Source organism: Lagenorhynchus albirostris, chromosome 14 (assembly GCF_949774975.1).
Source record: "Lagenorhynchus albirostris chromosome 14, mLagAlb1.1, whole genome shotgun sequence".
Classification (NCBI taxonomy): domain Eukaryota; kingdom Metazoa; phylum Chordata; class Mammalia; order Artiodactyla; family Delphinidae; genus Lagenorhynchus; species Lagenorhynchus albirostris.
The window spans coordinates 18,981,684-18,995,850 of record NC_083108.1 but is presented as its reverse complement, the minus strand read 5'-3'; the positions used below and the strand labels follow the sequence as shown (position 1 = coordinate 18,995,850).

The 14,167-nt window shown below is 40.4% G+C and overlaps 1 protein-coding gene across 16 annotated transcripts in view; it reads right to left on the bottom strand.

The window, feature by feature from the left end:
* Positions 1-11,320: 11,320 nt before the first annotated feature.
* TCF4 (transcription factor 4) overlaps positions 11,321-14,167 on the bottom strand; it is a 356,515-nt gene continuing 353,668 nt past the window's right edge. For all 16 annotated transcript variants that reach the window (XM_060121923.1, XM_060121917.1, XM_060121916.1 and 13 more), the window contains 2 exons: positions 13,817-13,957; positions 11,321-13,622 (listed from right to left, as the gene is read on the bottom strand). In XM_060121923.1, coding sequence (XP_059977906.1) covers positions 13,821-13,957 — 137 coding nt within the window. In that variant the 3' untranslated portion in view covers positions 11,321-13,622; positions 13,817-13,820. The remainder of the gene's footprint in view (positions 13,623-13,816; positions 13,958-14,167) is intronic.

Here is a 14,167-nt window from a genome sequence, read left to right as displayed (position 1 = left end):
TCCCATAAGTCCTCATCCCAGTTTCCATGATCCCATCCCTTCCCAATCAATGCCCTAACCTTAACATAGGAGACACCTGACTATAGGTTGGAATTCAGTTTGCTTTGCAATTCCGTCACCTGCAAGAATAGACTTCTGTTTATTTTCAAATGAAATTGTTCAGCTACAGGAGAAAAATTTCTTTCAGAGCAGCAGCAGAAGCTTTCAGAACACTTATGTACACGTTGAATTGGGAATTTAAAGCCTTTATTTCATCATCTTCTTTTTCCCAAGTCCTGTAGTGCATCTAGAAACAACCAACCAAACCCAGTGTATTCCTTATTTTGACTAAAGTGTCCTATGCCGGCAACTACCTGGTTGTTTAGAGCCTTGCCTTCTACTGATACTTGGCTACGGGTATCTACAAGTGATAATTTGAGTAACAGCTTTGCCATTGTGTGCTATGGACTACCAGTGCCCCTTCTTGCTGGAAACAGTGTCATTAAAGCCTTGAATCTAATCAGATCAGAGAGCCCATTCCGTCAAGTGCAGAACCAATTCATAGAACTCATCATTAATATTTTGTTTTTCTGGACCACTCTCGGGGGGAGCTGATTAAGCCGTTCTCTGGAAGCCCACTGCTCTTCAATCTGATGCTTTTAGTCCAATCCTGGCCACCAGTGGGAGGACAGATGTCACAGCCAGATTGCCTTCACAGCCATGATGCTTTCAGCCCACATGTCGGGTATCTTCCAGGGGAAGAGCGAGAACAGCTAGAATCTGCATCATGAGCTGGAGATGCAGGTGGGCTGAACCCATGGCAGCTCTCGTCTCTAACTTCAATGGTGTGAATATTCTGCCATTAGACGCCTTCCTCACGCAACACCAAAACTATGGGGCTGCGGGGCTTCTAGAATGCAAACCTGACCCAATCATTTCTCTACTTAAATTCCTCAGTGGCTCCCCATTGCCCACAGGACAGTCCAAATTCTTTATTGGTATCAAGACCCTCACCCACCTCCTGCTGTGGTCCCACCATTTACACCCTGTTCCTACTGTTAAGTTGTTCGGAACTGCTTGGTGTTCCCAGAACGGGATTTGCAGTATCACACCGTACCTTCAATTTTCTTCCTTACTTTTCCTGTATGGAAATTTCTTTCTTGGTATCCAGTATTAATTTCAATTGTTATTTTCATTGCGAAGTTGTTTCTAGCAACGTTCTTCTGCTTCCTTGGTCCCCAGTCCCTCTGCTAGGGGAAACCACTGACTAAAACTGCCCACCCTGGCCAGGCAAGCTAGTAACCACTTGCATGAGTGATCTTGCAACAGGAGGTCCTGGTAAAGAACTCGGAACTAACAAGCTACCACCAACCGGAAGAATCAGGAAAGGTCAAAAGGAGAGGAGACACCAGTCCACATGTCCTACCAACCTCCCAGGATCCTTCTCGCTGGAATCCATCTTGGCTGAGCAATGTGTGTGCCACCAGGGAGAACCCTGAGTCAGAACGATTGGACAGAGACAACGTGGAAACTAGGCCAATTACCCTAAAACCTGGGACTGCGAACCACGTGGCAGAGCCGTTCTCCTGGGTTCCCTCACCCTGCTGCTCTCCGCCCGGGCACCCCTTCCCAATAGTCTCTTTTTTCTTCAGCACGTGTGTCTCCTTGGAAAAGTCATTTCCTAATGTTAGATAGAAGCCCACTCTCGGGCCCTGGAAGGGGTCCCCTTTCCTGCAACACCTCTTCCGGGCTTTTAAACCACATCTGCACTATTATACATTTCACTTCTTCCCACCCAAGATCGTGACCCTCCCAGTCCAGCAGTCTTTCCCCAGTTGTGTCTCTCCCCTCCCACCCAGCATCTCTGCTCCCAAGACTGTCACCTCCTTAGGGGAGGCTATACCTTGATCACTGTTGTACACCCAGCATGCACTCAGCAGGTACTCATCAGAGGTTTGAGAAATATAAACATTGGATCTGTCTAGTTACAGGCTGCAGTGACCTGTTAAAATCGCATGATAACGGGGCACCAAATTAAATATTTCTCTTGGAAAGTTCCCTGGTTAAATTGTGAGGAGACTTGTTTTCCTCCAGGCTGGGCCATTAGCTGTCTGCCCTCAGGCAATTCAGAAAGAGGAACTTGGAAATTGCTCTAAGCCCTGGCAGAAGGGATAAATGACTGCATCTTTATTAAATGCTTCTCGCACCGGGTGCTTCCGAGGATTAACTCTTCATGTTAACATCTTTAACAAAGATGATACCCTTCTTTGGCCAGAGCCTGTGATCTCTGCTCTCCTGTATTTACTTTTTTTTTTTTTACATCTTTACTGGAGTATAATTGCTTTACAATGGTGTGTTAGTTTCTGCTTCATAACAAAGTGAATCAGTTATACATATATATATATATATCCCCATATCCCCTCCCTCTTGCGTCTTCCTCCCACCCTCCCTATCCCGCCCCTCCAGGCGGTCACAAAGCACCGAGCTGATCTCCCTGTGCCATGCGGCCGCTTCCCACTAGCTATCTACCTTACGTTTGGTAGTGTCTATATGTCCATGCCTCTCTCTCTCTCGCTTTGTCACAGCTTACCCTTCCCCCTCCACATTTACATTTGCTTCATTCTTTCCATTTTTTTCCTTTGGTTTAGGGCACTAAATGCAGAATTTTGTGTCACATATTTCTGCATTTAAATCTTATTTTGGTCAGTTACTGGAAGCATGATCTTAGTAAGTCAATCTAACGCCTCTGGGCCTTGTGTTTCTCAAGAAATCTCATTGAATTATTGTGAAAACAAGTTGCTTATTAATTCTAGCATCTAATCACATAGCAAATTTTGACAGATTTCAGGATCGGAAGTCAGATGGCCTACCTTCCAATATCACCCCTCTGCCATTTACCCAACAGCTCCTTTCAGCCTCAATTCTTCCCTCTGTGATATGGCAATAATAATAACAACGAATACAATTCTGTGGATTAAACAAAAGAAAGCACCAACTGGTTTTAGAGGAGAGAAATATTACCTTTCATTATTTTTTATGCATTAGTTTATTGAGATATATGCTTTTGGATGTGTGTTATGGTCTAAAAGAAGTGCTCAAAAATGCCCGTTGTTTCCCTTTTCATTTCTGCTTGTCTGTATGCTTTATAACCGCAAGAGATTTTAAGGTTCTTGCGGTAACAAGTTTGCTTTCTTCCCAGTGCCCAACACGGTGGCTTTGATCTATGATCCCCAGATGTTATTAAACTGTTGTTTTTTGTTTGCTTGTTTGCTGGCTTGCTTGTTTTTAAGTTGACGGAATGATCTTAAGCAGAAGACAATGGAAATGATGTGTGTCCCTGGGATGAGCGAAGGCTCAGGGGTTGGCAAGCTCTTGGGATGCCAGGTTGTATGGTTGGGGGAACGTCTACAGAAGCTGAGTACAGCAGACGAACATCATTAGGGAGGGCGTGGCTGGCCTGCCATCCCACAAGCGGACCCATATCTTGAATTAGAAAGGACATCAGACATCCTGTAACCCAGCCAATGAATCCCTCCTAACTCCAGACAGCTGTGGGAGGGTGAAAAATCCATGGGCCTCGACATCAAATAGACCTGGATTTGCCTCTGATGACATTGCCCTGGGTTACTTGCACTGACCACAGCCCCTGGAGCTTCACTTGTTCTCTTTCTAAGACATGGATGATAACACTGAGTTCTTAGGTTGCCATGAGGCTAAATTAATGTCTGTGGAATTGCCGTCATTTTGGAACCAGAGCTGTCACTACGTTGAGCCTCTGCTTGAACACATTCTCTACAGTATAGCTGCTTCTGTTTGCAGATTGTTCTAAGACTACCTAGGTAGGAGTCCCATTAATTGCAAGAGAAAATGGGAAGTCACAGTAGATTCTGGAAAGATGCACAGCATGACCAGATGATTCTTCCTGCCTGTGAGGGAAGAATTGGGGGGAGGGGGCAGGAAGTTGCAAATAGAGGCCAATGCAGACTATGACTGGAGCATGGATGTATAAATATTTACATGCCATACAGTCTCTGCGTAGTGCATTGCCATTTTCTATGTGCCAACACTGGGTGAAGCACACCACGTACATTGTAGTATTTACTCCAAGATGTAGGTACTATTAGACCTGTTTCACAGGTTAGGGTTAGGTTAAGTGGCTAGTTCAATAGCACATACCTTATAAGTAGTATTAGGAGGTAAAGGTTCTGACCAGTTAGCATATGCTTGTGGCAATGGGAAGGAAAGGCAAGCTCTTCTCCCCTTATCGCTGTTAATGATTGTCAGGGTGAGCTCAAAAGCCTTTCAGAACAAGGCTTGGTAGAAATGAATAAAAGAGGAAAGACAGCGTTGCCTCAGTCCACGGGCATCCAGCCATCCTTGATTTACCACACTTTGTGTATCCATTCTTAACACTTGCTTGACTCAGAGGTCTGTACCTCTCACCAGCTAGAATGGTGTAGACACCAAATTGCATCTTTTTCATCCTCTACAGCTTTTCACCTCCTTCATGAAGACTTCCCATACTGAATCCTTTCCCTCCCTCCCTCTGGGTACCATCCTCCAGCATCCTTCCAATCATCAATGATACCCCAGCAGTCTTCACTTTAGGCCTACACTTCCCCTATTAATTATGTTTGTTCTGTTTCAGTCCCTTACACATGCCGTTGGGTTGTGAGCTTCTGGAAGACAAAAGTGTCCTTGTGTTGACAGAATGACATATTGCAAAGCATCCTTTGGGTAGGAGTCAGGACACTAGAGTCGTGTGAACTGTGAGAATACAGCTGAGCTCAGGGCCTCACTCTCCTTCTCTGTAAAATCTGCAGGTTAGTCTAGATTCATTTTCAGGTCCTTGGAGTAGTCAAACGGAAGGCTGTGATTACTTTCATTCCTCCTCACCCACAGGGCTCTGCACAGGGGGACCCGGAATAAGTCTGTAGACCAAAAAGTCAGCCACGGGTTTCCAGGTATTTTTTGGGAGATGGAAAGGTGATGACAGTTTGAAAGACGTACTTTCATGGTTGAAGCTACCAAAACTGCTCCTAACCGTCTAGTTCCTTACTGTGCAGAAAGATTTGCCATTGTCTTAAATACATTATGTGTTCTGATGGTCAAAATGCACCTCCTGCCTCAAGGTCACTTTTACAAATGTCCTGTCTGCCCCGGCACCCACCCCAGCACCTCTCTCCACCACTCCCTATCTTGCTTTGTTCCTGCCTCATGGCAACGGCTGTTGGTCAGACAGATGCCCCTGTTATCTTCTAACTGGACTTCTTAAATGTAGGGATGGTTCCCTTCGAACTCCCTCGGTGCTTTTGACCTAATCGGCACTCAGCAATAAATTCAGTGACGAGTGAACCATGTATGATTCGCTATTTAGACCATTCAGTTTGTAGCTGTAGATCTCCCCTCATTCGCTTTCAGTTCCTTCCCATCTTCTCTTTCCTGTTCAATACCTGTCCTCACAGAGGGAGGAATTTTTGAGAGAAGGCAATAAATGGGAAGAATTGTAAAAGGCGGGTCAGTTGATTTTTTATTGTAGTTCAGTTGGGCAGTGATTCACTTCGATAAGATTCTCAGACCATATGATGCTGTACAGACTCCAACAGTGCTGCCCATGCCAGCACTCAAAGTGAGCTAGACTACAGCAAAAAGAGGGTCCTGGATTGGATTCCAGAACAGAAAAAGGATATGAACCCGTGGATACAGAGGGCCGACTGTACTCTGCGTTTCATACAAAGAACTTGAGCACCCATGGATTTGGGTATCCACAGGGCCTCCTGGAACTAATCCCCAGCGGATATCCAGGGATGACTGCACCAAAGTTAATTTCTTAGTTTTGACAAATGTACCATGGTTATGCAACATTTTACCCTTAGGGGAAACTTGGTGAAGGGTATACGGGAAGGCTGTATATTATCTTTGCAACTGTTCTGTAAATCTAAAATTATTCCAGAATAGGAAGTTTATTTTAGAAAAAGTGGACCAGAGTGCACATTTTAGTTTGGCTAGCAGTCTCTGACTGCATGGATATTCTCACAACTAGTTATAGCTGAACAATTCGTAGAATGAGGTTGAAAATTAGAACTGCAGAGAAGTTCAGAAATGCTCCTGTAAAAAAAAAAAAAAAAAAATCCATGAAAAGGCAGTAGCAAAGACAAAAGCAAAACAAACAAAAAATGGAACTGGATGAAGCTGGGGGTGGGGGGCAGGATCATGTTAAAATGTGGAGTCAGACCTGTCACTTGGGGGAGGTTGCCAGTACAGAGAGTACTGGGCAGTCAGGATACTGGCTGTTTTAGCTCTGAGGGCTGGAGCACGTCACTTGGCCTTCACTTCCTCTCCGTGAAAATGGCCTCACCCAACTCACAGATTAAGATTATGTAAAGTAAAAGAATTCCTCACAAAAATCAAGTTGTCCTATTCTTCAAAATTTGGTCATTTTGGCTCAAGAACAAGAGTTCCTCACCCGTGGGCTGGTCACCATCAGAAACCTCAAGCCGGTAGGTCTGATTCCGCATGAGCATTTTCACTTTGCACTTGGCAAGTTTCTGCTTCCTCTTGCAAGGCTGTTTGTTCAGGCCAACGCCAAAGCCATTTGACTTCTAAACATAGCGTAACAGATGTGAATGAGGATTGCATTATTTTTGGTGTTACACAAAGGGTCTTTCTTTTACCCAGAAAGTCCAGACACCAGTCCAGTTCTGGTGAGGCACAGCCATCTCAGTCAAGGTAAATGGGCTTGCTCTAGTTTTTCAAGCCCTGTAGCTTTAGTTACGGTATACTGGATATTCTTAAACCAGGATCCACGAACAAGCATCTCAAGTGTCTATGCCTAGACTCGAGGTTTATCAGCTCCTTAAAGTCGTATGTGATATGTCCTTTTTTTTTTTTTTGTATGGAGTGGGTTCGTTTCTCTTCAAAGGGTCCACAACCCGAAAATGCTAAGAAGCCCTGCTTTACAGATACATCTTCCATAGCAAACCCCCTAAACTACGACACTTGCTGTATTTAGGTACAGTAACGGCTGGCTGCCTGATTTGACTGTTTGGAACCCATAGAAGCCACTGCACTTCCATGGCTGCAACCTGAGGCACACATGCTTGTAACTAGTGTTTTCTCCCAGCTGTGGCATTGAGCCTTCCTTTCCTGAAGACTTGAGGATTTTTGCTTAAGGCCACATTTGTTCAACAAACCTTCTCAATGTAAAGAATCCTTCAGGAATACCAAGGTGACTTTGGTTCTTCTTGCCCTTCTAGTCCTTTCCAAACTGACTAGCTTCTTTATAACCAAGCCATGACCAGTGAGCATGTAGCCTTGTAATTCGTTTGAAGGAGGAGCATGGCTGGTTGACTACGAGATCTTCTGGCTGGCAAAGCATTAACGGTCCCAAGTGCAATTTAAATGTATGATCCTGGGGTGATGTGAATATGAGAAACAGACTAGTTCTTTTTCTTGTTTGCATGCTTTCCTTTCAACTGGCTTACAAATGAATGTTTTAGGCTGTTAGTCAAGAGAAAGGTGGTTTATAATTAAAGCCTAGTATAAAAACTTCACTGGGTCTTATATGAATGGATTCAATTATAAGACTAAAAACGATTGCCTGTTTCAGCTCCTTTGGATGATCTTTCATTTCTAACATTATTGGGATCTTCATAACTTTTGGATACTACTCTAGTTTCTCCAGCGATTTAACTTCCCTTTGAAAAATGCACCAAAGTTAGAGTTTCATGTTTAATGCGGTCCTTTTAAATAAAACATAATGTTAATAGACTAGATAAGAGACACTGAAGTGGTGGCCAGGCTCATTTTCCCCCTTTTTAGTCATAGTGAGATGATCAAATATAATACGAAAAGACTAAATGCTTGGGGCTATTTTATCTATATTTAAAACACACAGTAAGAACAGAAGAACATCTCAAATCATTTAGAAGAAAAAAGGGCTTATCAACCAAAATCTTTGGAAATTTCATAAAATTTAAATGTCTGCAAACAATCCAACCAAAAAGAAAAAAAAAAAAAAAACCCAACATTTGGCTAATGGAGTGCATTTCACATGTGACCCAAATGGCATTATCACATTTTCCTTCAGGTAAACTTGTCACTAAACCCCATTAGAAAGAGTACAAGAGCGATATGAAGACATCCCCAAATACCACGTACTGGATTTAGAACATTCTGTGATGAAGCGCTTATCTAACCACGGGCTTTCTTTCCATTGCATACATTACTTTACATTTCTAAAATGCAATGTTGAAACAGCCTCCAAGTTTTGCAAAGGAGATTGATGTCCACTCTACAAAAGTATTAACTTACAGTACATAACACTGAATAATTTTAATCTGTACATTTTTCCCCTCCCATCATAGGTGACACGCATCAGTGGTACAAGTTCGAAAAAAGCCCATCTGGTTGTTCACACCTGGATTAATAGTCAACAGAGTCAACCAGAAGTAGTGGGCTGGGTAGAGTTTGAGAAACGATCAATACAGTGGAATATTAATTGTGGTTAACAATAGGCAGCTCTTCACAAAGCGATACAATAGATTTTTGACTGAAAAGATCTAGCTGAGGAGGTTCTGCCAATCGATCAACTGATCCAGAAGTTTAAGGCTGACTTGACTTAAGCAAGCTGCAGCCCAACCGAAAACACTGGCAACAATGGCGCAGTTCAAAGCTCTTCAAACGCATAGCTTCCGTGTTACATTAATTAGATTCCTTCAATTAATTAATCCTCTAGACAGTTTTCTTTTTGTTTTGCATGCATCTCGTTCCATTTTCATTAAGGGCATCTCTTCCTTGGTCAGTCATGTGCTTTGCTTTTTCAATTTGTTTTTGTGGGGTTTTTTGTGTTGGTATGTTTTGTTTGTTAAGCTGTCAATATCTCCAACACTTGCAAAATGAAATCTAGAGGCGGTTTTACTTACAGCAGAGAAGCAGAGCTATATGGACAATGCAAAATGAAATGAAACAAGTGTCAGAAACAGTTTATAAAAATGGCACATTTATTGCTACAGAACGGTCATGTACATGACTTCATCGAATAACTACAGATGGGAAACAGGTAATGGCCTAGACCAAGCTGGGTTTATTTTTGTCTTGAAGGAACTCCAGCACACAACCTGTTTAGACACTTCTACAAATCAGAAATACACCAAAAACATGAAAAAATCGAGGCACTCAGCCACACATTGAAAACAAGGTGTAACTGTTTATCTTTTTTTTCTTTTTTTTCAATGTTTTCCCTTTTTTTCTTTTTTTAACAATTTTTTTTTTTTAGTTTTTAATGCTGCAGCTATGTGTACAGTCGCAAAAAATTTCCCCGCTGCGACCTACAACTAAAAAAAAACAAAAACAAAAACAAAACAAAAAAAAAACAAAACAAACAAAAAAGCTACCATACAGTTTCATCTCAGTAACACATGGCAAAATAACATCTTTTAAATAGTAAAATAAAGTAACAAACTTTTACTCATAATGATTCCAAAAATCTACAAAGAAGAAATATTCAGAATCTGACAATTTTTTTTGTAATATTCATGGTATAAAAGGATTGCTCCTGCGAAAAATAAGCCAAATATATTTTTTATTTTTAAATTTAGTTTTTTTCCTACTAGGGTGTACTACAGTCTATTTTATAGCAAAAAGAGCACTAGACAAACAAAGCTTTATAACAAAAAGCCAGGCACTGATACATGGTAAATCTCTGCTTTTTTTTTTCTTATCTTCACTTAATTGCATCACAAGTAACAAGAATGAAAAAGGCCACAGTTCATATATTTTCACCATTACATATGTCTATAATACTTGAAATGAGTATGGCAAAACCAGCACTGCACAAAGATGAGTCCACTTCAAGTCCCATGAGAGAGAGCATGTCTCTAAAGAAAAACAAACAGAACCAAAGCAAAATAAAAAGAGAGGCCTAAAGGCCTTGGTGCCCCATTGTGTTGGAATTCCTCATATTCCATCTTGACTTTTTTTTTTTTTGTTTCCAGTCAGCCAGCAGACTAAATTTTTGTGCTTGTTTATGCTGAAATCGTTTCATTCCTGACTCAAGTTCACTTTTGGACACAGATCATATTCTGCCTGTTGGATCCAAGACGAAAATCCTCTTAACCCCCAAGTCTTGGTTCAACACCCTCCCTCCACCCCCCACCCCCGCCCCATTTCCTCATCAAAATAAAGATCACAAATAAAAAAAAAAAAATCAAGAAATAGGAAAAAGCGAAAACCAAAAAGGAATCGGAAGACTGAATCAGAACCAGTTGCGTTACTGGGTGGACTGACAGTTGTATAAACATTAGTGTTCCTTGCAGCTACACAGAAGACAAATGGGAAAAATGTCTAGATGAACAGATCCCTAGTCTGCATATTCATAAATTACTTGAATGTGGAGGTGGATCAACTGTTCCAAGCTGCTTTTAAAGTCCAAGTCTCTTAAACAGATCCCCAGCCTAAGTATCATCATATACATAGTGTAGTATGGACCCTTAGGAAATTTCTGTAGAGTACTTTAATCCTAACTGTCTTCTGCTAAATTGCATTAGAAAATACAGCACAGGATACCAATATCTTACCTGGGTTTGATAATTACAAAAGAACAAGAAAAAAAAAACACACTACAAAGGCCACATTCCCTTTCATCTTTTTTTTTTTTCCTTTTTAATGGGGATACAACCCAATGCACATGGATAGGTGCAGATGTTTCTCCACCAAGCAAAAAGTAGTGAGCAGCTTTTGGTGGCCGTTAGAAAGTTTTTCGCTTATTTCCAAAGGGAATTCCACAATAGAGGTATTACATGACTGATTAATGAATGCATCAAAGCTGGTGAACAATAAATTGCAGCTTTTACTCTGTTTGACTGAGAACAAAATATAAAGCACCAATTTAAAAAATAATCCAAGAACTACGATTTAATTGTTTTTTGCTTTGTTTACAGATTTGAAAAACTTTAAATCAGCTCTATGAAAGCACCTTGATGATAACGTGTATCAAAAGTGCCAATCTTAAAATGTACATCAATGCAGGGAGTGTTTCCAGTTCCCTAAAGAGTAAACACCATATTTTCTTCTATACACTTATCCTGAATGTGATCAGAGGATACCTGCTTCTTATATAATATTGTTCCTAGGGATACCCGCCTTGATAGAGTATACAAAATGAGTGCAGAATGTACCACTAAAAGGAAATCTTCAACATACTGAGGGTACAAGTACACACAGTTTCCATTATTCAGGAGGAGGGGAGAGTATACAATATTGTCTTCCATGCCCTTCTTTGAGCCCCTTTGTTCATTCATTTTCACAGGGTAGCCTCAAAATAACTTTTCATGAAGTCTGATTTCTGCTATTCTAAGGTTTTAATCCACCTCCACATTTTAGGAACTTATCAACAAATCAAACAAAGTATTTTAGTTTTATCACTACTGAACATATTTACAGTTTTCAACACGCACACAGCTAATCAAAATGTTTATGGGTTTGTAAAAGATGACCACGTGGTAACTATCTTATTTGTTCTTACATTTTCAGAAATGAACATAAAATTCAGATTCTTGTAGCTCACTATTTCATTTCAATGAGACGGTTTTTAAACCACACCGTTTAAAAAAAAAAAGGAACAAAAACCGATACAATGTATTAAAACACATAATAACAAGAGTCTACATGTAAAAATATAACTTTTACATACACAATTTCAAAATAATGATACGTTTGCCATTTGTTGCATAAAATTTACAAATGTATTTCATTACTATATAACTGGCAAAACAGGAGAACAGATGGAACATTTAGACCATTTCGATGGGTTTATGGCATTTACTCAGTGCTGATAGGTGGAAAAACTACTTGAACAAGGGATTTTTTTTTCTTAATACATGCCAAGATTGTGTGGCTGTAAAAACAGAAATGAGTTAGAGACAAAAGGATGCTGACAAATACTTAACTAGGAGCACTATTTCTTTACTGCACTATACACCAAAGTCAATCATTAGAAAGATTCACGATGGAAGTTGGTTCAATTGTGCCCAGACGTCAAAGCTAGCTATCTGATGAGTTGCTGTGCCATAGCTTGATCTATGTTTCTATCAAATACGTTAAGTATAAACTTCATTCATACTGGCCAGAGAAATACTGCACTACCCCTCCTCAAGAAAGTGCAACTTAATGCTTTAGGACTTATAAGGCTTGTTATAACGCTGCATGATGATTGAATATTGGCATTTTTTTTTTCAGACGAAGGAGGAGACAGTTAAGTCATCTGCATCTTAGTAAACCCATTTTGAAAAAAAAATCAAGAAAGCAACAAAATCAATCAGCTCTGTCACACTACTTGCAATTTTCTCATTGGATGGTCGTTGAACTTCACTTGTTTTTTTTGTTTTTGTTTTTTTCCAAAAATCTGACCATGTATTCAGAAACACCTCACTGCACACTACTTCTGGCTACACATGTAGGTAACGCTTTAATCATTTTGTTAAATCACAGCCACTTTGATTATGTTATGTTTCCGATGATATAAACATTGGAAGGCACAGTGGTAACATTGTAGCATTCTAACCTTGTACCTCTGAAAATCCCAGAAGAGGGTCACAAACGCAACATTACAATTCAGACAAACTCTTTTTGCCATGTCTTGGTAATGCTGCTTGTTAATATCTACACATGATGTGACTTTTAAGTCCTGTGTTCCCAAAAGACTGAAGAAACAACTTTCTACTTATTTATGAATGAAAAGCAACATCAGGGTCAGCATTTCATCCTGCACTACCCCTCCGGAAGCAGAGTTGGCACTACAGGTTATGAGAACAAACCGGGGAAAGGGACAGAAATAAGACCAAAAAAAAAAAAAAAAAAAAATCCATATTTACAGTAAAATCTTTCTTTTAAAAAAGTTAATCAGTACTATTTTTTTACAGGAGAAAAAAGTCTGAAACAAATGAACAAAAGCTTACCATAGTCACTAAATTTTTAATATATATTTATATATATATTTATATATATATTTGTCATAGGTCTATAAGATCCATCTGTTCCTCCTACCCTAAGGAATGGCTAATGTCATCACTTCGCTGTCATCAGGATGTTTGCTGGTTTTGTTACGAGGGCAGCCGAGCTTCCCTTATTCGATATCCGGTAATTATAAACACTAGCTGACTTGAATACCAACAAAAATGGTCATGTAGTTTTCTTCAGAAGTACACTTTTTCATTATTGCAAGTTTACAATTTTTTTAAATTAAATATTTTTTTTTTCAGACTTACAAATTAATTATATATTTTTTTTTTCCAAAAGAAGTTTAGGCACAAATGCATTGTTCCACAGTGTGGAAAGATTGCCATTCAGTCTCTGGGCTGCGTCTCAGCCTGCACATACTGCTTTGAACATTCTGAATGATATGTTAAAGAGAGTCATCCCCCAAGTTGCACTTGTTTTCTTTCTTTTTTTTTTTTTTGTTTTGTTTTTCGGTTTTTTGATCATTGGGAATGCTGAAACCTCTTGCGTCTGCGATTCATAACTACTCAGACTTGTCTTATATTACAAAAAAAGGGGTTAAGGACAAGTGTTTATGTGGGTTTAAGATAATACAGCTGTTAAGGAAGTGGTCTCTTGTATTAATGAAGCAATGTGGCAACTTGGACCTGAGAAAGAAGAGAGAAAGATGAATTAATACGTTTATAACAGAAAAAAGGAAAGCTTTTATTTTTAAACTTGTTTTTTTCTTCCCAAGGGGGAAAAAAAATCTGTGCATTTGGGTCAAATATGGCTTTCACGGCTGATGCCTTGGTAAGAGTAACAAAGGAGAGCTTTCAGAAATGGCTGAAAACAAACTTGCCCTTTTACATCTGTCCCATGTGATTGGACGCGTCTCCCATGCCGGGGTGAGGGCCTGCCAAGGAGAGCGGGGGCGGCTCCGAGGACACCTTCTCCTCTTCCCTTCTTTTCAGACATGCAGCTTTCGGATTCAGATTCCTTTCTGTGGAAGAGGAAAGCACAGAGCATTTAGGTCACACCCACGGCTTCGGGTCCAGGGCAGTCATGCAACGTTTCTGTGGAGCTGTTGATCCTTCCTCTCAGTTTCTACCTTCCAGAACAAGAGGACCAGCTAGGAAAATGCACACGACTGTCATTCATTCGCTCAGTGGCTAGTAAAGGTCGAACTCCCTGGTGAAACTCTGCAGCCACT